At 40.6% G+C, this 17853-nt stretch overlaps 2 protein-coding genes across 7 annotated transcripts in view; one reads left to right on the top strand and one right to left on the bottom strand.

Annotated features, from left to right (window-relative positions):
- Positions 1–189: 189 nt before the first annotated feature.
- Positions 190–16962, bottom strand: TMEM178A (transmembrane protein 178A). Of its 3 annotated transcripts, none has more exons than XM_087717608.1 (4): positions 16591–16962; positions 4734–4850; positions 3153–3290; positions 190–754 (listed from the first exon to the last, which is right to left on the bottom strand). In XM_087717608.1, exons 3-4 carry the CDS (start codon positions 3256–3258, stop codon positions 513–515), a joined length of 348 nt encoding a protein of 115 aa, XP_087573734.1. In that variant the 5' UTR covers positions 3259–3290; positions 4734–4850; positions 16591–16962; the 3' UTR covers positions 190–512. The 3 variants fall into 3 exon arrangements, with proteins under 3 accessions (XP_087573734.1, XP_087573733.1, XP_013930148.1); XM_087717607.1 differs by having other exon boundaries at positions 16639–16962; XM_014074673.2 differs by lacking the exon at positions 16591–16962 and adding an exon at positions 11419–12016.
- Positions 16963–17061: 99 nt separating this feature from the next.
- Positions 17062–17853, top strand: part of MAP4K3 (mitogen-activated protein kinase kinase kinase kinase 3) — a 58167-nt gene continuing 57375 nt past the window's right edge. For all 4 annotated transcript variants that reach the window (XM_014065761.2, XM_014065759.2, XM_014065758.2 and 1 more), the window contains exon 1: positions 17062–17381. In XM_014065761.2, coding sequence (XP_013921236.1) covers positions 17274–17381 — 108 coding nt within the window. In that variant the 5' untranslated portion in view covers positions 17062–17273. The remainder of the gene's footprint in view (positions 17382–17853) is intronic.

Below are 17853 nucleotides of genomic sequence, written 5' to 3'. Positions count from 1 at the left end.
TAATAACTACTAAAAATAATAGAGAAGACTAAGTATCACCTAACAAGACAAAAATAATATAAAATATAATTAAAATAAAGTAACATTCTTACCGACTGGATAATATGGCAGTGCTTTTTGTTTTTTTAACCTTGTATAGCAAGTTATCTTTTTAAAGCCATTTTATTTATTTTCAAGTTATATGGCCATTAAGCAGAACCTCATGATACTGGATAGCAAATAGCAATTGAAACATCAACACAGTTTACTTGTTCAAGTAGAAATAGTTCCATTTCATTTGTGACATATGCATATATATTGTGCTAAATTACCATTAGTTCCACAACAGTTTTGTTGTCTGAACTTGGTATATCAGCCACCATGGAAACATAGATGTCCTTTGTGTTTCCTGGCTACTAAGTCAATGTTCAGTATTTAAAGGATTCAGGTTTTGTTTGTGCTTGGATTCTGAATTAAGCTCCCTATGTATCTTCCTGTTGCCTTATAAACAAAAAAAGGATCCCCATAATAAGTCATACAGAAGAGTCTCTGGTAGATTTTAGATGGCTAATCTTTGTCCTGCTAATAAGTGGGTAAGTGGTACAAAGGCATCCTGCTGCTACTATAAGTCCTAAACTACACCATGCACAGAATATAGACCAGCTGTATCCATGTTCAACATCATCAGGCAGACCATAGATAATTTTGGGAAGGCGGTTTAAGTCAAAGGATATACTTGTTGCATAAGTACAGAGAGAAATAGTGCAAAAGATGCCTACAAAGGAAACATATTACAGAATTACAAGATGTATAGAAATAGGAATTTCCAAAAAAATAATCTAGATAACGTAAGCTTTTAATTGTGTGATAAGAATTTGCACTTACAGGAATGGCATTGATAATGTCACAATGTATCTCATCAGAATTGTATCAGGAAAAATATGAATGATTTGAGGTAAAAGCATGTTCAAATAATTGTAGTCAAATGAGAATTGTGATACATTAATAGTAAGATATACAAAGATTTTTTATTTAAAGTGTATAATTCATTGAATAATAGCAGTAGACTTATATACCGCTTCATAGGGCTTTCAGCCCTCTCTAAGCGGTTTACAGAGAGTCAGCATATTGCCCCCAACAATCTGGGTCCTCATTTTACCCACCTCGGAAGGATGGAAGGCTGAGTCAACCCTGAGCCGGTGAGATTTGAACCGCTGAACTGCTGATCTAGCAGTAGCCTGCAGTGCTGCATTTAACCACTGCGCCACCTCGGCTCTTTCTCATGATTGAAGTTAGTTTAATAGTTGTAATTTTATTTATTAAATTATTTATTTTGATATTTCTGTATTCTACCTCCCCTAATTTAATACTTCTGTAATTTGTTTGAGGTTTGAGAGCCAAATCAGATGAATCATGTTTTTTCAAAAAAGATACTTGGGTGCCAAGCCCCAGCACTAGCAGGTTCTATAACTGCAGGGTCTATGCTGAGAATCTGGATTGGAACTAGAGGCAATGGTTACCAGTCCATCAGAATGCAGAAGACAACTGGTGAAAGGTCATAAACTAGCACAGCAAAGAAATCAATAGCTGCTAGGGGAGGTTTATGAAAATAGATGATTTCATATTGAATTGCTTGATACATTATATGCAGTACTATGTATAGTGTGACTATCTGGCTCTTGCAATATTGAGGAAAGACTACAGCCTGATTTACACTTTTGTAACTTGGCATAATAGCAAATGGCTGATTTACAGCTTCTTACCTTAGTACTCTGCCAGAGTCTCGTGAAAATAGGGAAGAAAACAGATTTGATGGTGTGCACATACAAGAAATTTTGATTCAGAAAGATCTGTAGAAATTGCTTGCCTGAGGATTTGCTGTGTGTTCTCGGCAGGGAAGGATCTGTGACTTCCAATTCTGCATATACTAATATAATTTATATCTACAGAGCAGTGGTGGGTTTCAAAATTTTTTAGAACATCTTCTGTAGGTGTGGCCTGCTTTGTGGGAGTGGCTTGCCGGCCATGTGACCAGGTGGGAGTGGCCAACCGGCCATGTGACCGGGTGGGAGTGGCTTGCCAGCCATGTGACTGGGTGGGCATGGCCAACTTGTAAAATGTGGTGAAACTCACTTAACAACGCTGTTGCTTAGTAACCAAACTGTTGGCTCAGAAACTCTGGCATTTGAAGCACGCAAGTCTTAAAGCTGTCAAGTTACAAGACCCTTGAACCCCTAACCCTTTAGGAAAAAAAAACCCAGGGCTGTTCAAACTTGACAGCTTTAAGACTTGTGGACTTCAACTCCCAGAATTCTTCCTCCAATCATGTTGGCTCAGGAACTCTGGCATTGAAGTGTGCGAGTCTTAAAGCTGTCAAGTTACAAGACCCTTGCACCCCTAACTCTTTAGGAAAAAAAACCAGGGTGTTCAAACTTGACAGCTTTAAGACTTGTGGACTTCAACTCCCAGAATTCCTCCTCTCGTTCTTCATCTTGATGATGTGCGGACGGGCGGGGGGGAGGGAGCTGAAACTAGTTCTAAATGGCACTGTAGATTTGTGGAACCTCTTCTATAGAAGAGGTTAGAACTGGCAGGAACCCACCCCTGCTACAGATAATTCATGTCTCATTTCTAAGTTGCTGAGATATAGTTTAAATTCAGGCTTGCTTGATAACATCAGCATTTACTGACATGTCTAGCCTAGTAATTGTAGCCTGTTTGGCATATGTTTTGCTTAGTGTAGAATGTAAAAAAAATTTATTCATGGAAGTTATTTTCTGGTACTACTGAAATTAATGTCAGCTCTGAACCATTACACAGCCTTATGTGACCTGGTAATCTCAAGTCAGCCTTTAGGATTTTTAAGTACAGTGCACAGTATTGAAAATAAATAAGAGTAACCTTCTCCCAAGTCTTGCAGAATTGACTGCAAGAGAAGGACTCTACCTCACAAAGGAGACAATAAAAAAATAAATAGAATAAATATACCATTGTAATGGCTTTTCATAGTCTTTCAAGAGGATAAATATTCCTCTTACCCTTTCACTTTCAAGTGGGTAGTCAAATTATTTTGGCATCTGAAGTAAAAAGCCCCCCATGTTACTCTTCCCAGTTCTAGCAGTAAAAACAGAATAATTACATTTAAAAACTAGCTGACAAAAAAGAAAATGTACCTGACATGAGGAAAAGAAGACCAGCAACATGCTGTGTGAGGCTTTTCTCCCAAAAGAAACCAACTGCAATTACAATGCACCCACAGAGAAGAACAGCTGCTGCCATGCCAAGAAAACCTGCTGTAATTCTTCTTAGATCTATTCTCATAAGGAAGGGATAAATTATCAGCACACATTAAAATCACATTAAACCCATTCTTATGCATGCACATTCCTAGAAATAAATTACAGGTATGACAATAGGGAACAGAACATCCATTGCTATGTGATATGGTAATTTAAGTGAGCTGTGCCCAACTGCAACCTTTTTTTGCAATGGTCATTAAGGAAATTATAGTCATTAAGCAAATAATGTTGTTTCCCCCCATTGACTTTGCTTGCTGGAAGACCCCTGGGTCACAAATGGTGGTCATAAGACCTCAGGATGCTGCAAGTCACAAATACAGTATGAGGACTAGTCACAAGTCACTTCCTTCAGCACCATCATAAATTCGAACAGTTGTTAAATAAATAGTAGTAAAGTTGAGGAATACATGCATGTTAAATGTAATATGACACTTTAATGATAAATAATTACCAGGTCATGGGGCTGTTATTTCTTGTCAATTTTAATAAAAGAAAAGTGATGGACACATCTTCTGATTTGTTTTTCTTCACCTCGTGAGGTTTTTTTTACAAGGTGCTTTCTTGGACAAAATGGCGAGGAACGTGACAGCTGCAAGTAGGACACACGTCTTGCGGTCCAACACCTCCCACCCCATCCCAATGGCAACAGAATCCTGGCTGCTTCCTTTCCCTGCTATCTCTTTAGCAAGAGGGGTGGCAGGTGGTGTGGGGGAGAAGTGAGAGGTGTGGAGCGAGACATGGCTTTTGGCATCTCTTCTCCCCCCTCCCCTTGCCGGGCATAGCAGGCTTCCTTTGCAGCTTCCAAACCGGGGCAAAGAGGCGGTGAAGAGTGAAATGCTCACCTCTGGGGATAAATCAGGTGCTTCACTGGAGAAACTACCCCATGTCACCCCAGGCTTACTAAATCTCTCACTCCCCAGATCATCCCGCTGATGAAGAAAACCCAACCCAACGCAGGGCAGTGGCGGGACACGTCAGGGCGGGCATCCATTGAAAGAAGTGAAGAATAGGAACAGGAAGCGTCAGGGGCAACGGGACATGCAGTCCCACGCTCACCATCTGCACCTCCAAAATAATAAGACACACAGCAATAAAACAAAGGCCATATTTCGGGTGGGTCATAAGAAAATAAGACCCTTATTTTCTTTTGACCCAAAAGAAACACAGTAGCCTTTTGCTATCAAAAAGTTATTCCACCCTACTCTAAAAGGAAATTTTGCTACATCTATATTTGTTAAACTTTATTTAATAAGCTGACAGGATGGCGCTTTGTTTATAAAATATGACATTTCCAAAACTGGTGTGCAATACTTTTTGTTTGAATGCTATAACCTTAGAATAGGTAACATTGTGTACTAATATTTATTTTCACATTTGTAACCTGTCCTATATCAATGGAGTACATCATATTAAAAAGACCACACAAGTTCAACCCCTAAATGCACAAGTACTTACGTAATAAGTGCCATTCATCCTGCTGGATAATCTTTGTTAAATTGATAGGGATGTTCCATAAGCGTCTTATTGGTGTGGCAAAGTGATACTTGATTGATGTACATCTTTGAGCAATACCTTTAGAAAACAAAGAAATATTTAATAAATAATTCTGAACTGTTATCTGGATGATCACTTTTTAATATAGAGAAATCCAGTAAATGGGATGCTTCCAAATGAGACTGTGAATTGTGAAATTGAAATGTTTACAAAGTAATAGCCTTCAAAGAATTTATATGAAGGGGTAGGGACTACCATCATCTTTTTAATTATAGTCCTTCTGCATTTTCCCACCAATGACTGTGATGCCTATCTTGAATTTTATCTTTGCTTTTTTTGTTATTAATTTTTGATTTTGCTATTGTTTGGCATTTGGGTATTTATTATTATATTTTTCATATTAGAACTTGTACACTGCCCAAATTTTACTGGGGCAAGTTATAAATTCTGTACGTAAGCAAATAAAATCAATAAGCCGGTATTGAGACCTAAAAGAAAAATCATAATTTATTATTGTATTCATAAAACTTATGCAATTGTTTAATGGGACATATTATACAATAGTAAGCCAGCATTGGGTTCGGAAACTGCTAAATACTAGCCTGTAATTTCCAGGCTAAACTAGGTTATCTAGTCATAAATCGGCCTATTCTAGGAATTCCATCTTATTTTATTTACTTTTTAACTTTTCCCCCAACCCACTATAGAGGGGGAGATGTAAAAAAAGACAGAAATGACTGGCCTGGACCTCACAGAATTGGTATTTACTTTTTCCTCAAATAGATTTAAAAAATAGTAGTTGAGAAGCAAAGATGGCCACTTGACTGGGATCATCACTAACTCCTAGTGCATAGGGATGTATCCCCTGGGATAGCAGCGGGGAGGCAACGTATTGTCCACACATAGGCTACTATTACTTTGAAGCAAAATCCCTACTGGCAAGGAGGTGATAAACCCGGGATGGTGAACCTATGGCACGCATGCCACAGGTGGCACGCGGAACCATTTGTCAGGGCACACGAGGCATTGCCCTGTCAGCTGGCCAGTGTGCAGCCTTTTCTAAAGTCATTTTTCACCCTCCCCAGGCTCCGGAGGCTTTATAAGAGCCTTGGGAGGGCGAAAAGAGCCCCCCCCCAGGCCCTCCGGAGGCTTCAGGAGCTTCCCTGAAGCCTCCGGTGTGCAAAAAAACAACCCTATGGGCAACCGGAAGTTCAGGAACGAACTTCCGGTTTGATCGTAGGGTCGGTTTAAGCCCTACGGAGGCTTCAGGGAAGTCTCCTGAAGGTCCCTGAAGCCTCTGGAGGGCCTCCGGGAGGTTGGGGAGGCTGTTTTCTCCCTACCCAGGCTCCTATAAAGCCTCTGGAGCCTGGGGAGGGCAAAAAAAGCATGCAAAAAATGGGGAGAGCGCCTCTCATGCACGCATGGACACTGGGGGGGTCGTGCATTGCATTATGGGTGCGGCACACCCATGCACGATCCTCCTGTGCTCTCCCCCTTATGGCACGCAAGCCAAAAAAGGTTCACCATCGCTGTGATAGAGTATCAAGCAGTCAATTGAATGTTTCAATATAGATAGCAATAGCGATAGCACTTAGACTTATATACTGCTTCACAGTGCTTCACAGCCCTCTCTGAGCGGTTTACAGAGTCAGCATATTGCCTCCAACAATCTAGGTCCCTATTTTACTGATCTCGGAAGAATGGAAGGCTGAATCAACCTTGAGCCTGATGAGATTCGAACTGCCAAATTGCAGTCAGCCGACACTTAGCAGAAGTAGCCTGCAGTACTGCATTCTAACCACTGCACCACCACGTCTCTTAGCAGCTTAAATCTCCACTTTGTAGCATCACTGTTATAACTCCTATACAATAGTTTTTTTTTCCTTATTTGCTTGTGGCCTATTTTCAAAGGATCATCGCAATTTTAGTTGAATATTTAATGGATAATGACTGAAGAGGAATTTCATACATAGATTGGTGTGCTGATTTCCAGATCTTTTTTTTTTATGCTGCTATCCTCAAATATCACATTGGAAATGTGATATTTGCATATTATATTTGACTCTCAAATTAATTTACAATCCAGAACATGTAAAACCTGAGAGTACAGAAAGTAAAGGATAAAAGATAAAGACAAAACCCAATTTAAAGAGTACTAAAAGGCTTGCTACAATAAAAATATCTTAGCTACTTATCTAAAACCAACTGTTTAAAAAGAAGGTCCACAAATAAAAAGGTAAAGGTTTCCCTGTCAGTTATGTCTGTAGGGCACAGTGCTCATCTCTGTTTCTTAGCCCAGGGAACCAGCGTTGTCTGAAGATAATTTCTGTGTTGCCAGCATGGCCATATCCCTCCAAAGTGGTATCTACTTATCTACTTGCATTTGCATACCTTTGAACTGTTAAGTGGGCACCCCATTGCATGGAGCTGTGATCTTGAATCTGGACTGCCAGCTCTTCAGCTGACATGCTCAGTGTCTTTAACCACAGAGCCATCCCACCCCTCACATAAGAAGTACTGTCATTTTTTTAAAAAAAAAACTTTTGTTTCATAGTTTCATGTTTCCTTTCTGGCAAAAATAAAAAAAAGGACTGCTGAAGGTGATTATAGCTGATAGGTAGATTTCTGTGAAAAGGAGATAATCATTTAAATATCCTGATGTAATAAAAATAATATTTGTTTTAAAACAATAATTTAATAGACATGCTGAATTAAGATCTCTAGTTGCCAAATATAGTAGCAAACATTAGTCAATAGTGCCTCAAATGCAAATCCTGTTTATCAAATAGAAGAGCTTACTCTGGAAATAATCTGATTTATGCAATATGTTGGTAGTTACCATTTTCTGTCAAGACACGTTAATACAGCATGGAAAATTATCTGAAATTTTATAAAAGATGCATAAAATAATCACAAGTAGAATGGATTTGAGAAGTCCCAGCTTCTGTGGCAGTAGGGTGGAGTATTTCCTTTTGTTCTTTGGTTTGGCTGACTATAAATATTAAAAGATCTCCCTAGAGAAACAAGTAGTGAAATGTTATAGAATGATTCTGCCAATTATGAGCATGAAAGCACTTACTCATTCTTACAGTTTTGCTGCTAACAAGAGAGCATGTCTCCAACTGAGTGACAAACTTCACAGTTTCTGATTATGCAGTACAATTAAAACAATTTATAGCCCAATTTTCAAGATAACCTAGAGCAAATATATGCAATTAAAATTAGTCCTGACATACTAGCTGCGTCTGAAATTTCTAAACTAATTAGAAACCATTAGAAAATGGTTTTGAAATTCTTCTTTTTGTAAGAAACTTATATAAGTTTTGTCGTTTTTGTCTTTACAATTTAAGAACCATGTTGCGATGGAAATGTTCTTTTCTAACAAAACAAAACAATAGGTTACAGTCTTAAATAATGTTATATTAATATTGCATATTTTTAAAATGAGACTAAATTGACCAAAGATTATTTTTCAAATAAACTGGATGCTTCAGAGGACATTTAGCAAGGAGTGGGCTGTATCTTCTTTATGCTAGAAGTCCAATGTGAAAGAAGGGACTTTTATTTGTATGTTCTGGAAACTGCACATTGACACTAGTTTAGTCTAATATTCATCAGTTTGTAAATAGTAAACAAATTTCATTGTTCAAAGATATGAATGTGATACTGAATTATATTCTGAAATTTTGGGATTTATCAAGCTATAAATAACTTTGATTACTTATGAAGGGTAAGAACTAAATAAATTATTTTACTTCAGTGGAAAAACTGTATAATGTATATTGCTTTGAATGTACATGTATACAATTTACAATAAATTCTTCCAACACTGAAAAATCTGATCACATAAAATTCTTTGTGATCATATTGTTTAAGGTTTGAATATTGTATTAATATTTAATGTGATTTTTAAAAACTTTTTTTTTGTTCTTTGGAGAAATTTCCTATATTTTATGGGCTACTTTTATTAGATGTGAATGCTAAAATTCTAACTATGCTTGTGATACAAAAAGTTGTGCTGTATATTAATGCATCTGAAAATGGTAATGCCTATTTAAAAGGGGAGATAGCGCAAATGATTTTCGGTAAAACAATATTCATTCTCCAAAGGCCACAGAGGGTCATAACAGTTATGTGGCAACACTGTTTAGTTTTTAAAAAGTTATTCAGTAGTTATGACACTATCCTATAAAAAGAAGACTATTCAAAAGGAAAATCAATTAGGAAGACACTATGGCACGATGAACCCACGTGGCTGTCTGGTCAGGTATTCAGCCCAGGTGAATGACAGAACCACCCAACTTGAATATAATAATGTGGAGAAACACCAAAATTCCATTGCTTACAAGGAAGAGCATGTGGGCAGTAAACATTTACATCTGACAGTACCAGAACATGTCTGGGTAATTTAATAGGAATGATAAATATCAGTTTAGTAAGGTATGTTTCAGAGTAGCTAATTACTGGAAACAACATCCATTATTACAGTAATGAGCCTGCAACCTGTTATCCTGTTGCTTTTAATCCTGCCTGCATTTGTTCTTTTGTCTTTACCTTCTAAAATCTCAATTATGTCTTCACCTGGTTTGGTTTCTGACTTCTTAACCAACTTACACTGGCCATAAATGACTCTTTTTTAAAAACTGGAAATATAACAATGCGTTTTTCCCAATTCAGTTTTGACTTTAGATATGAAATTTACTTGAAGCTTAATTTTCTTAGTTTGTTATTCCAATTTAAAAGCCCCCATGTAAGATTTTTTTTTACCCATTTATTTCTACCTGTCTTTTGGGATAATCTTTGATAAGACAGTTTTCATTTAAAAAAACACTTTGTTTTTTGCTTTTAATGTTTATGAATTTATGAATAATTTTCTACTACACAATATTACTACACAATTGGTCAACTAGAATGACAACAGAGATGCTCCAGTGCCTTCTTAATTTTTTTCAGATATACAATATCTTCTTGGAATTAATTGTCAGAATCATGGACACTTTTTCAAGAGTTTTGAATAAACAAGTTTTCTTTATTTGATTCCTTCCCAATAATCCATTCAGGATTGTGTATTATTGGGAATATGCATTTTAGTTCAACAAGAGTTGCATTCTGAGTGAACACTTTAACTGAGCTATCTGTTATAAAATAAACATCCTTTCCATATTAAGTGACTGAAAGTTTAGAGTGTAAAATAATGTAAATAGCTTTTGCTATTTTGAAAGTCCATTTGCTCTGTCTGGGGACATTGGTACAGAGCTAGTATGACAACTTGGGAGGATGCCTCATGTAAAATGTTTATATATAAAATATAGAGGACATGAGAGTTTTCCTCCTGGAAATATAAACAGAAAAGCAAAAAGTCAAAATGCTAGTTTCTGGGGTGAAGAAGATATGTGTTCTATTATTTTAGAAACATGATTAGTAGTCTCTATCAGCTGAAGGAAAAACGTCATCTATGCAAGACAGACCATTATGTATCAAAAAGAGGTCATCTTGCCTTTGTTTTATTAGGTGTAATGGATCCACAGCATTTCCAGAATGAAGGGATACTCTTGAAGCACAGCCTAAAAGATGTGCAATGAAATAAAAGAAATGGTAACCAGTGGATGGTCCTTGCATATTGAAGAGAAAATATTCACTGTTATAACAGATGTCTTATGTATTACTCTGTTTTGGGAATTTCGAAACAGATTGGTAGCTACCCAAACTAGATGCTGTGGCATGCTGAATAATTGCTTAGTGAACTTAAGGTTACTACTACATACTATACAGATTATGAAGAGACATAATGCATGGGAAAGAAAGAGGTATAGAATGAAGCAAGCTAATTCATGGGGTTTAGTCACTGAGACGTTGATGAAGACTATGGATTCATTGCGTACTTTGTGTGATTATTACAAATTAACAGATGAACATAATAATGCTTACGAAATTAGTATGCATTCTCCTGCTCCTTGGTCACTAATAAAATGCACTCTATTGGTGATAAATGCACTTAAGACTATATCCACATAAGTCATCAAGATTTCTTTTTCTTCCATTCATCCATCTAATATTACATTTGCAGAAAACTGTGAGAAAAATAGGAGAAGGGTGGAAAGCACAACTAGTATTCAAGAAAGTTATGGGCAGCATTGCAGGACAGAAGAGGACTATTGAGGACAATGACTAGCACAGTGATGATAACCAACAACTGTAACAATGTAAAAGGAAAGAAGTGAAAGAACAAAGAGACAATGCCATGATTAATGATTTTGTGTGATGATGGCACTAGATGTGCTGTCAAGAGGCGTGTTTGTATGTGTTCTCAGGAGTTGTGACCTGGAGATGACAAGTGCATTATAGTAACAGCTGTGAGAGATTATTCATTCTAGACCCAGGAGCTTTCAGGATGGAATTCACATAATTATGGTGTGGAGTGACAGACTTTGGGGGGACAAAAGGAGGTGCATATACAAAAGAAAAATACACATATATCAAAAGACATATGCATATATCATGTGACACCATGCATCCATATAGTGAAGACATGGTGGGGCCTGTTCTATTTGACAGTTGGCAGGGGCTGAGAAGATGCACTTTGAGATGGTAACCGAGGAAAAGAAGAATGCAAGCTGCAAAACCCCGCCCGAGATCGCCCCCTCACCTCTGTCCAGTAGGTTATCCAGATCTTGGTCAACCCCTAAGAAGTAGCATTTCCTCCAGAGACCCGCGTAAGTGGCGAAGAGCGGCCGGCCGCACCGAGATTGCAGCCACCGGAGCCCCAGGAGCGTTCTCCAGTTCTCTAGCTGCAGCAGCCGGTTCCCGGTGGGAGGAACTGCCTCCGCACTGCCTCCGCGGGGGACCCGTGGCTTGGCATCCCGCAGGGGCAGGTGCGGCAGCGGCAGGAGTCGGCGGCGTTGGTCGGGGGAGTGGGCGCTGCCGGCGCGGTCCTCGCAACTCTCCCGGTGGCGCCGGGGATCAGTTTCGTACCAGTGGTCGGTGAAAATTGCCGTGACGAGCAATGCCAACGAGCAGAGGCTGAGGCACAAGCTGAGCACCCGCGCTCGCGCGCCGCCCATGACTCGCCCCCGGCCACCCCTCGCCTGGCACTCAATGTCTTTCAACGGATGCCCGTCCTGCATTCAGGGCTTCCGCGCATGGTGCCGCGAGGGACAGCAAGAAGGAGCCTCCAGTTTCTACTCGCTCGCATAATCAAGCCACCGACTGGGTAGACGGCGGCGCCTGTCCCGCGTTCATTGTTCACTCTCCACGGGTGGGTCGCGCTACACAAAAGACAGCCCGGGAGTCTTGCAGTACCGATGGGGAGACACCAGGGGGAGCAAGATGGCCGCACTAGCTTCAACTGATCTGCAGCGACGCCCGGGAGAAGAAAGCGCGCGAAGCCAACTCGGCCCACTGGCAGAGGGTTGAGCAAGGCTGCGCGGCCGAAGTTCCTTTGTCTTAATGAGGAAATACTATGCTGTTCTCGTTTATTCTAGTTATTCCAACTGACTGCAGGGGGGAATTTCATGAGGATAAGCATATTCTATTGCAGCTTTTTTATTACTTGGAAATGGAGAACCTGAAATGGAATGCATCTGGAGAGTGCTTGTGGAAGGATAAAGCTTAGTACAGCACGTGAAAATGCCAAACGATCTCATTGTTTAATTAGCATTACCTCGTGCTGTTATAGGATTAGTATTTTGTAGGCAGGAGAAAGGGATCAATCCCAAAAACATCAGTTATATGTGAACAGTGGTGTATTTCAATTCATTAGGTATGGAATATCCACCTAAACATCTTGCACAGTAGATGTACTGATGTATGCACCCATTTGGGTGCTGTCAATATGGAGGCTCTCACATGACTGCCAATGGAAGGTTATTCACAAAGTCCAATGGGTGCAACAAATCTATCCATTTACCCAATGCAAAAATTGCATATAATCTGAAGAGAAGTGGAACTTACTGAAAGTGTCTCTACGTTGTAATACAAAACATGTTCCCCACTCCCTGGGTACAGAAAGAAACAAATATATTTATATCCTATTTTTAAAATGTTTTTCATCAACTCTTTGGGAGAAATAGATTAGACTTCCATTTCCCTTAGTGATTGCATCACTAAGCAATGTGATCACCAACTACAATCTTTCACGACTATATTGCTAAATGATGGCAATTCAGGCAATATCAGTTACCACTATAACCGCAAGACACAGATTATTAAGTGTGTATCAGCAGGAGTCTCCAATAAAGAATTACAGGGATACTGCAGGGCAGTGGTGGGTTTCAAAAATTTTTAGAACCTCTTCTGTAGGTGTGGCTTGCTTTGTGGGAGTGCGTTGCTGGCCATGTGACCAGGTAGGAGTGGCTTGCCAGCGATGTGACTGGGTGGGCGTGGCCAAGTTGTAAAATGTGGTGAAACTCACTTAACAACACGCTTGCTTAGCAACCAAAATGTTGGCTCAGAAACTCTGGCATTTGAAGCACGCAAGTCTTAAAGCTGTCAAGCTACAAGACCCTTGCACCCCTAACCCTTTAGAAAAACAAACCCCAGGGTTGTTCAAACTTGACAGCTTTAAGATTTGTGATCTTCAACTCCCAGAATTCCTCCTCCAGTCATGTTGGCTCAGGAACTCTGGCATTGAAGCACGCAAGTCTTAAAGCTGTCAAGTTACAAGACCCTTGCACCCCTAACCCTTTAGAAAAAAAACCCCAGGGTTGTTCAAACTTGACAGCTTTAAGACTTGTGGACTTCAACTCAGAATTCCTCCTCTTGCTCTTCATCTTGATGATGTGCGGACAGGCGGGGGGAGGGAGTTGGAACCGGTTCTAAACGGCACTGTAGATTTGTGGAACTTCTTCTATAGAAGAGATAAGAACTGGCAGGAACCCACCCCTGCGGAATCCACCCCAGGATCAGAGGGATCCTGGGAGGCTCAACACAGGATATATATGAGTTGGGAGGTGGGTTCATATGTACAAATGCAGAGAGGCCCAAGGAAGAAGGCCATGGTGCATTGCTATGGGAGAGATTGACCAGAGCAACTTGTGACATTCCCTTCTGGCTTGTGGGAAGTCAGCAGAGAAGGTCGCAAATGGCCTGAGCTTCAAGAACCAGTTTTAAGTAGCACTCCTTCAGCACCATCACCGTTTCAGGCGCTGACCTGAAATAAACAGATAAGGACCATTCTCTCTGGGCTCCAAGTCTCACAAATGCAATTTCAGAATCAGAATATTCTGCCAACTATTAAGGTACCACGTAGAGCCATGAGATGTTTGATCTATGATATACATTTTAAAAATAGCATAATGTAGCCCTTTTAAGGCTGATTGGCATACCCGATGCTGTGTAAACCCTTCATTAAGGCTAGAATCTGGCCAAATTTCAATAGACACCTACATCACCCCCATTGAATGCCATTGAATCATTCTAGACTCTTTCTTGTTTACAGTAACAAAAATATACAATAAAATTTCCATGCTAATAAATCACAACACCCCCCCCCCCCAACTTAATATAGACAGCCAAATAGTTTAGGTGCTGGCCTAGAAACCAGGAGACTGTGAGCCCTAGTCCTACCCTTGGCATGAAAGCCAGCTGGATAACTTTGGGGCTGTCACTCTTTCTCAACCCAGCTCACCTCACTGAATTTTAGTTGTGGGGAAAATAGGAGGAAAAAGGAGTATTAGGTATATTCACCACCTTGAGTTATTTATAAAGTAATAAAGGTGGGATTTTAAAAAATCTAAAAAATAAAACATATAAATAATGCAGTATATAGGATTCACAGTAAAAAGATCCAGGAAACAGCTATCAGTTTACACAATTTATTTATCAACTTTATATGCTCCCACATCTCAGAACAAATTACTCAGGTGGCATATAGCAGAGGTCCCCAACCCAAAAGCTGTGTCCCAGTACCGGGCCATGGACTATTTGGAACTGGGTCACATGAGCGGTGGGCAGTTGGGTCAGCATGCAGCTCGATTTGCGCAAGCAGCAGACCAGCACGTGTGCACACATGCATAGCTCAACTTGTGCAAGTTGAACTGTGCACGCATGCCCATGCATGGAAAGGTTGGAGACTGCTGGCATATAGCAAAAAAGTATAAAGCAAAAAAACATATAAATCACATATTTAATTTTTTTGTAAAGAAAGAAGCACACACAAAAGATTAAACAAGCAAGAGATTCAATCAGTTCCAGAACATCCTGTATTGTCATTTAAATATCAATTTAAATCAATCCCTTTAAATATTGATTCAAATGAATCCCTTGAAATATTGATTTAAATCAATACCTTTTACACAGGAGACCCCTTTACACAGGATAAATTTATGTCTTTATGGACAACTGGAATAACTCCGGGCTCATTCAAGTGGCTTAACACATTTTTTAAGCTGAGCTGGCTTCGAAAAAACTCTGTCCATAGGTTCTAACTTGCCTAATCCTGTTACACAGCACATACTGAGAGATGTTTTCCTTCTGGAGGAGCCATTGTTCAGTGGCAGAGCACTAGTTTCTAGAAACAAGACTGGTCTCCTGTTTGCAATTTTGCAACAGAAAGTCAACATTTGACTGCAGGCATAACTAGCATCTAAAAGCAATAAAATATGTTGACAGTGAATATAAATTGTGTAACTTTTATTTGCCAAAAATATTCAGTGTATTTCCAATTATAATGCATGGGATAATTATGTGTGGCAAACACTCTGGATATATACTAAACTGTAAATAAGAGTAAAATCTAAATAAAAATGTGTATTGTATATACAGCCTTATTTATATAAAACATATTTTGTGTTTTATCAATTCACACACACACATACATATAAAGAATTGATAAAACAGAACTATATTATAAAACATAACATGGAAAAGATGGGCACTCTTTAAATAAGTTTATTATAAGGCTATGAATGAGCTATCAAGCTTGATTACCTACCATACTCAATCTAGACAATCCTGTAGTATTTTTAGGGTGCTTTTGATCATGGGTACCTATCTTAAGTTTTATTTTAGTTTAGTCTAATCTCTCCAGGCTCAAGGTTGACTCAGCCTTCCATCCTTCTGAGGTCAGTAAAATGAGGACCTAGATTGCTGACTCTGTAAATCACTTAGAGAGGGCTGTAAAGTACTATGCAAAGTCTATAAATCTAAGTGCTATTGCTATTATATACACAGAAATGACTCGCAACATTTTACTGCCAGAATCAGAATTCCTGCCTTCCTAAAAAGCAGGTTCCCCAACTATTGTGGTTACCATTGTGCTTTGGCCTCTACGACAGAAGTTCCTATCCCTACCTATAGAAAAATAAAATATGCATAAAATAAATAAATTTTCTATTTTATGCCTTCTTTATAGCAAAGCCTCAGATTTACAACAGAATCCAAATGTTAATAGAAACATCGGACTTCTCCAGATTATATCACAAACTATTTAAAAAGGGAAAAACAGGTTACCTAGGACCAGTGTGTAAAAAACAGGGCGGTCTTGACTTCTTTACTCAAACATCATCATTTGCGCAAATAGGATTTTGATGCCTTAAGATGAATTCGCTTTGTGCTGTTGGTCAGGCTAAGAAGAAGTTGTGTGGTGTACACACAACTCTTGCGTGGGCAAGAGTTGTGTGTACAGCACAATTTCAGAATCGGAGCTTTTCCTCTCCCACGCACCCACCTTCTAAACAAGCACTCCGCGTTACAAGGCAGCGCTTCAGGGAAGGTGCCAAGTGATCATCGGTCCTACAGCAAAGGGTCAGCATAGCTGCCGAATTGTACCCCCATCCCTCCGGAAGGTGCCTGCTGCAAAAATGACTTTATATACACTTACGTGAAAGTCAGACCGATGAACCTAAATTCGACAGAAAGCGCAACGTACCGTACTACCGCCTTGAAAACTCACACAGCCAGTACATAGCTTTACAAATTAAATAAAAAGAGTTAATAGTAATCAGATGTGAAGGTCTGCACATCCTTCTATCCAGCCAAGACTTGAGAAGGGTCCGCCGGTCCTCCAAGCCAAGAAGGGTACTTGTGGTCCTGGATTCACAGTCGGCTGAGCGCTGGAAGACAGAAGTCGCCGCCGAGGCCGCACCAGCAGCTCCCGCTCTTGGGTTCGAATATTTGGCCTCAGAGTGTTCCAGGCCGGCCTCCCTCCAGCATGCCCAGATGCCTACCAGCCTCACCTTTCCCTTACGCCGCCTCTGCCCCCCCCCCCCCCGCCCACCGCGTCCTAAGTCTTGCGAGAGAGCCGCCGGGCAGCTGAAGATCCTGCGCGCATGCGCATGCGGTGACTGCGGGCGCCATGTTGCTTGAGCAGAACGGGGGTAGGTGGCGTCGGTGGTGATTGCTCCGAATCGTCTTCTCCCTCCTCCTCCTCCTCTTCCTCCCCCCCTTTCCCCCTACCCACCTGCTCACCCTCTTTCCTTCCTTCCCTTCCCCCACCTCGCCTTCCCGGGGGCTGCAGCGGAGCGGGCTGGGGGGGCAGCTCCCTGCTCCGGGAGGCGGCGCAGCATGAGCGTCGGCGGGGGGCGGGTGTGCGACCTGTCCCGCAGGAACCCCCAGGAAGACTTCGAGCTCATCCAGCGCATCGGCAGCGGCACCTACGGCGACGTCTACAAGGTGAGCGGTGGAGGGCGAGGGGGGCTGCTTTCCTTCCTCCCTTCGCTGTTCAGCCTTCACAGGTCCTCCGCCCCGTCACTTCGCCGACTCTCACCCCCCCTTCCTTTCTTCTTGGGAAAGGTGCTTTGGGGTGGCCCTTCCTCCATCTGCGAATTTTCTGGCCTGGATAACTTATTTCAACAGCATTTCCTCTCCCTTCCCCGTGATACCTTTTCTCTTCCCCGGCCCTGTGACGCGATGGGGTTGACTCCCGTCTTCAGATCGGTCTCTCTTTATCTGTTATGAATGTATCTGAGCTGTCACTCTCTATGGCCATCCCCTTCTAACTTAATTGGGGGGGGCATGGCCTTCCCTACGGATTTCTTCCATCTGAGTTGGCATTATGACACTACCAGCAAAGGGGGTGGGTGGGCTTAAAAAGCTTTTCTGTATGATTAACCTAGCAATTATTTAAGTTAACTCTGTAAGGAAC

Source organism: Thamnophis sirtalis, unplaced genomic scaffold (assembly GCF_051295495.1).
Source record: "Thamnophis sirtalis isolate CommonGarterSnake01/CBP01778 unplaced genomic scaffold, rThaSir2_p1.2 scaffold_6, whole genome shotgun sequence".
Classification (NCBI taxonomy): Eukaryota; Metazoa; Chordata; class Lepidosauria; order Squamata; family Natricidae; genus Thamnophis; species Thamnophis sirtalis.
The sequence above is the reverse complement of the archived record's forward strand: the minus strand, read 5'-3'. Positions and strand labels throughout refer to the sequence as shown.

What these genes read in the sequence shown, in the direction of transcription:
- TMEM178A (XM_014074673.2), bottom strand. Translation starts at nt 11,896, where the DNA reads ATGCAGGACGGGCATCCGTTGAAAGACATTGAGTGCCAGGCGAGGGGT. An exon ending in GGATGAATGGCACTTATTAC is followed by an intron (nt 3,291 to 4,733) that starts GTAAGTACTTGT and finishes TTATGAGAATAG; the next exon opens with ATCTAAGAAGAATTACAGCA. An exon ending in TCTTCTTTTCCTCATGTCAG is followed by an intron (nt 755 to 3,152) that starts GTACATTTTCTT and finishes TTTCCTTTGTAG; the next exon opens with GCATCTTTTGCACTATTTCT.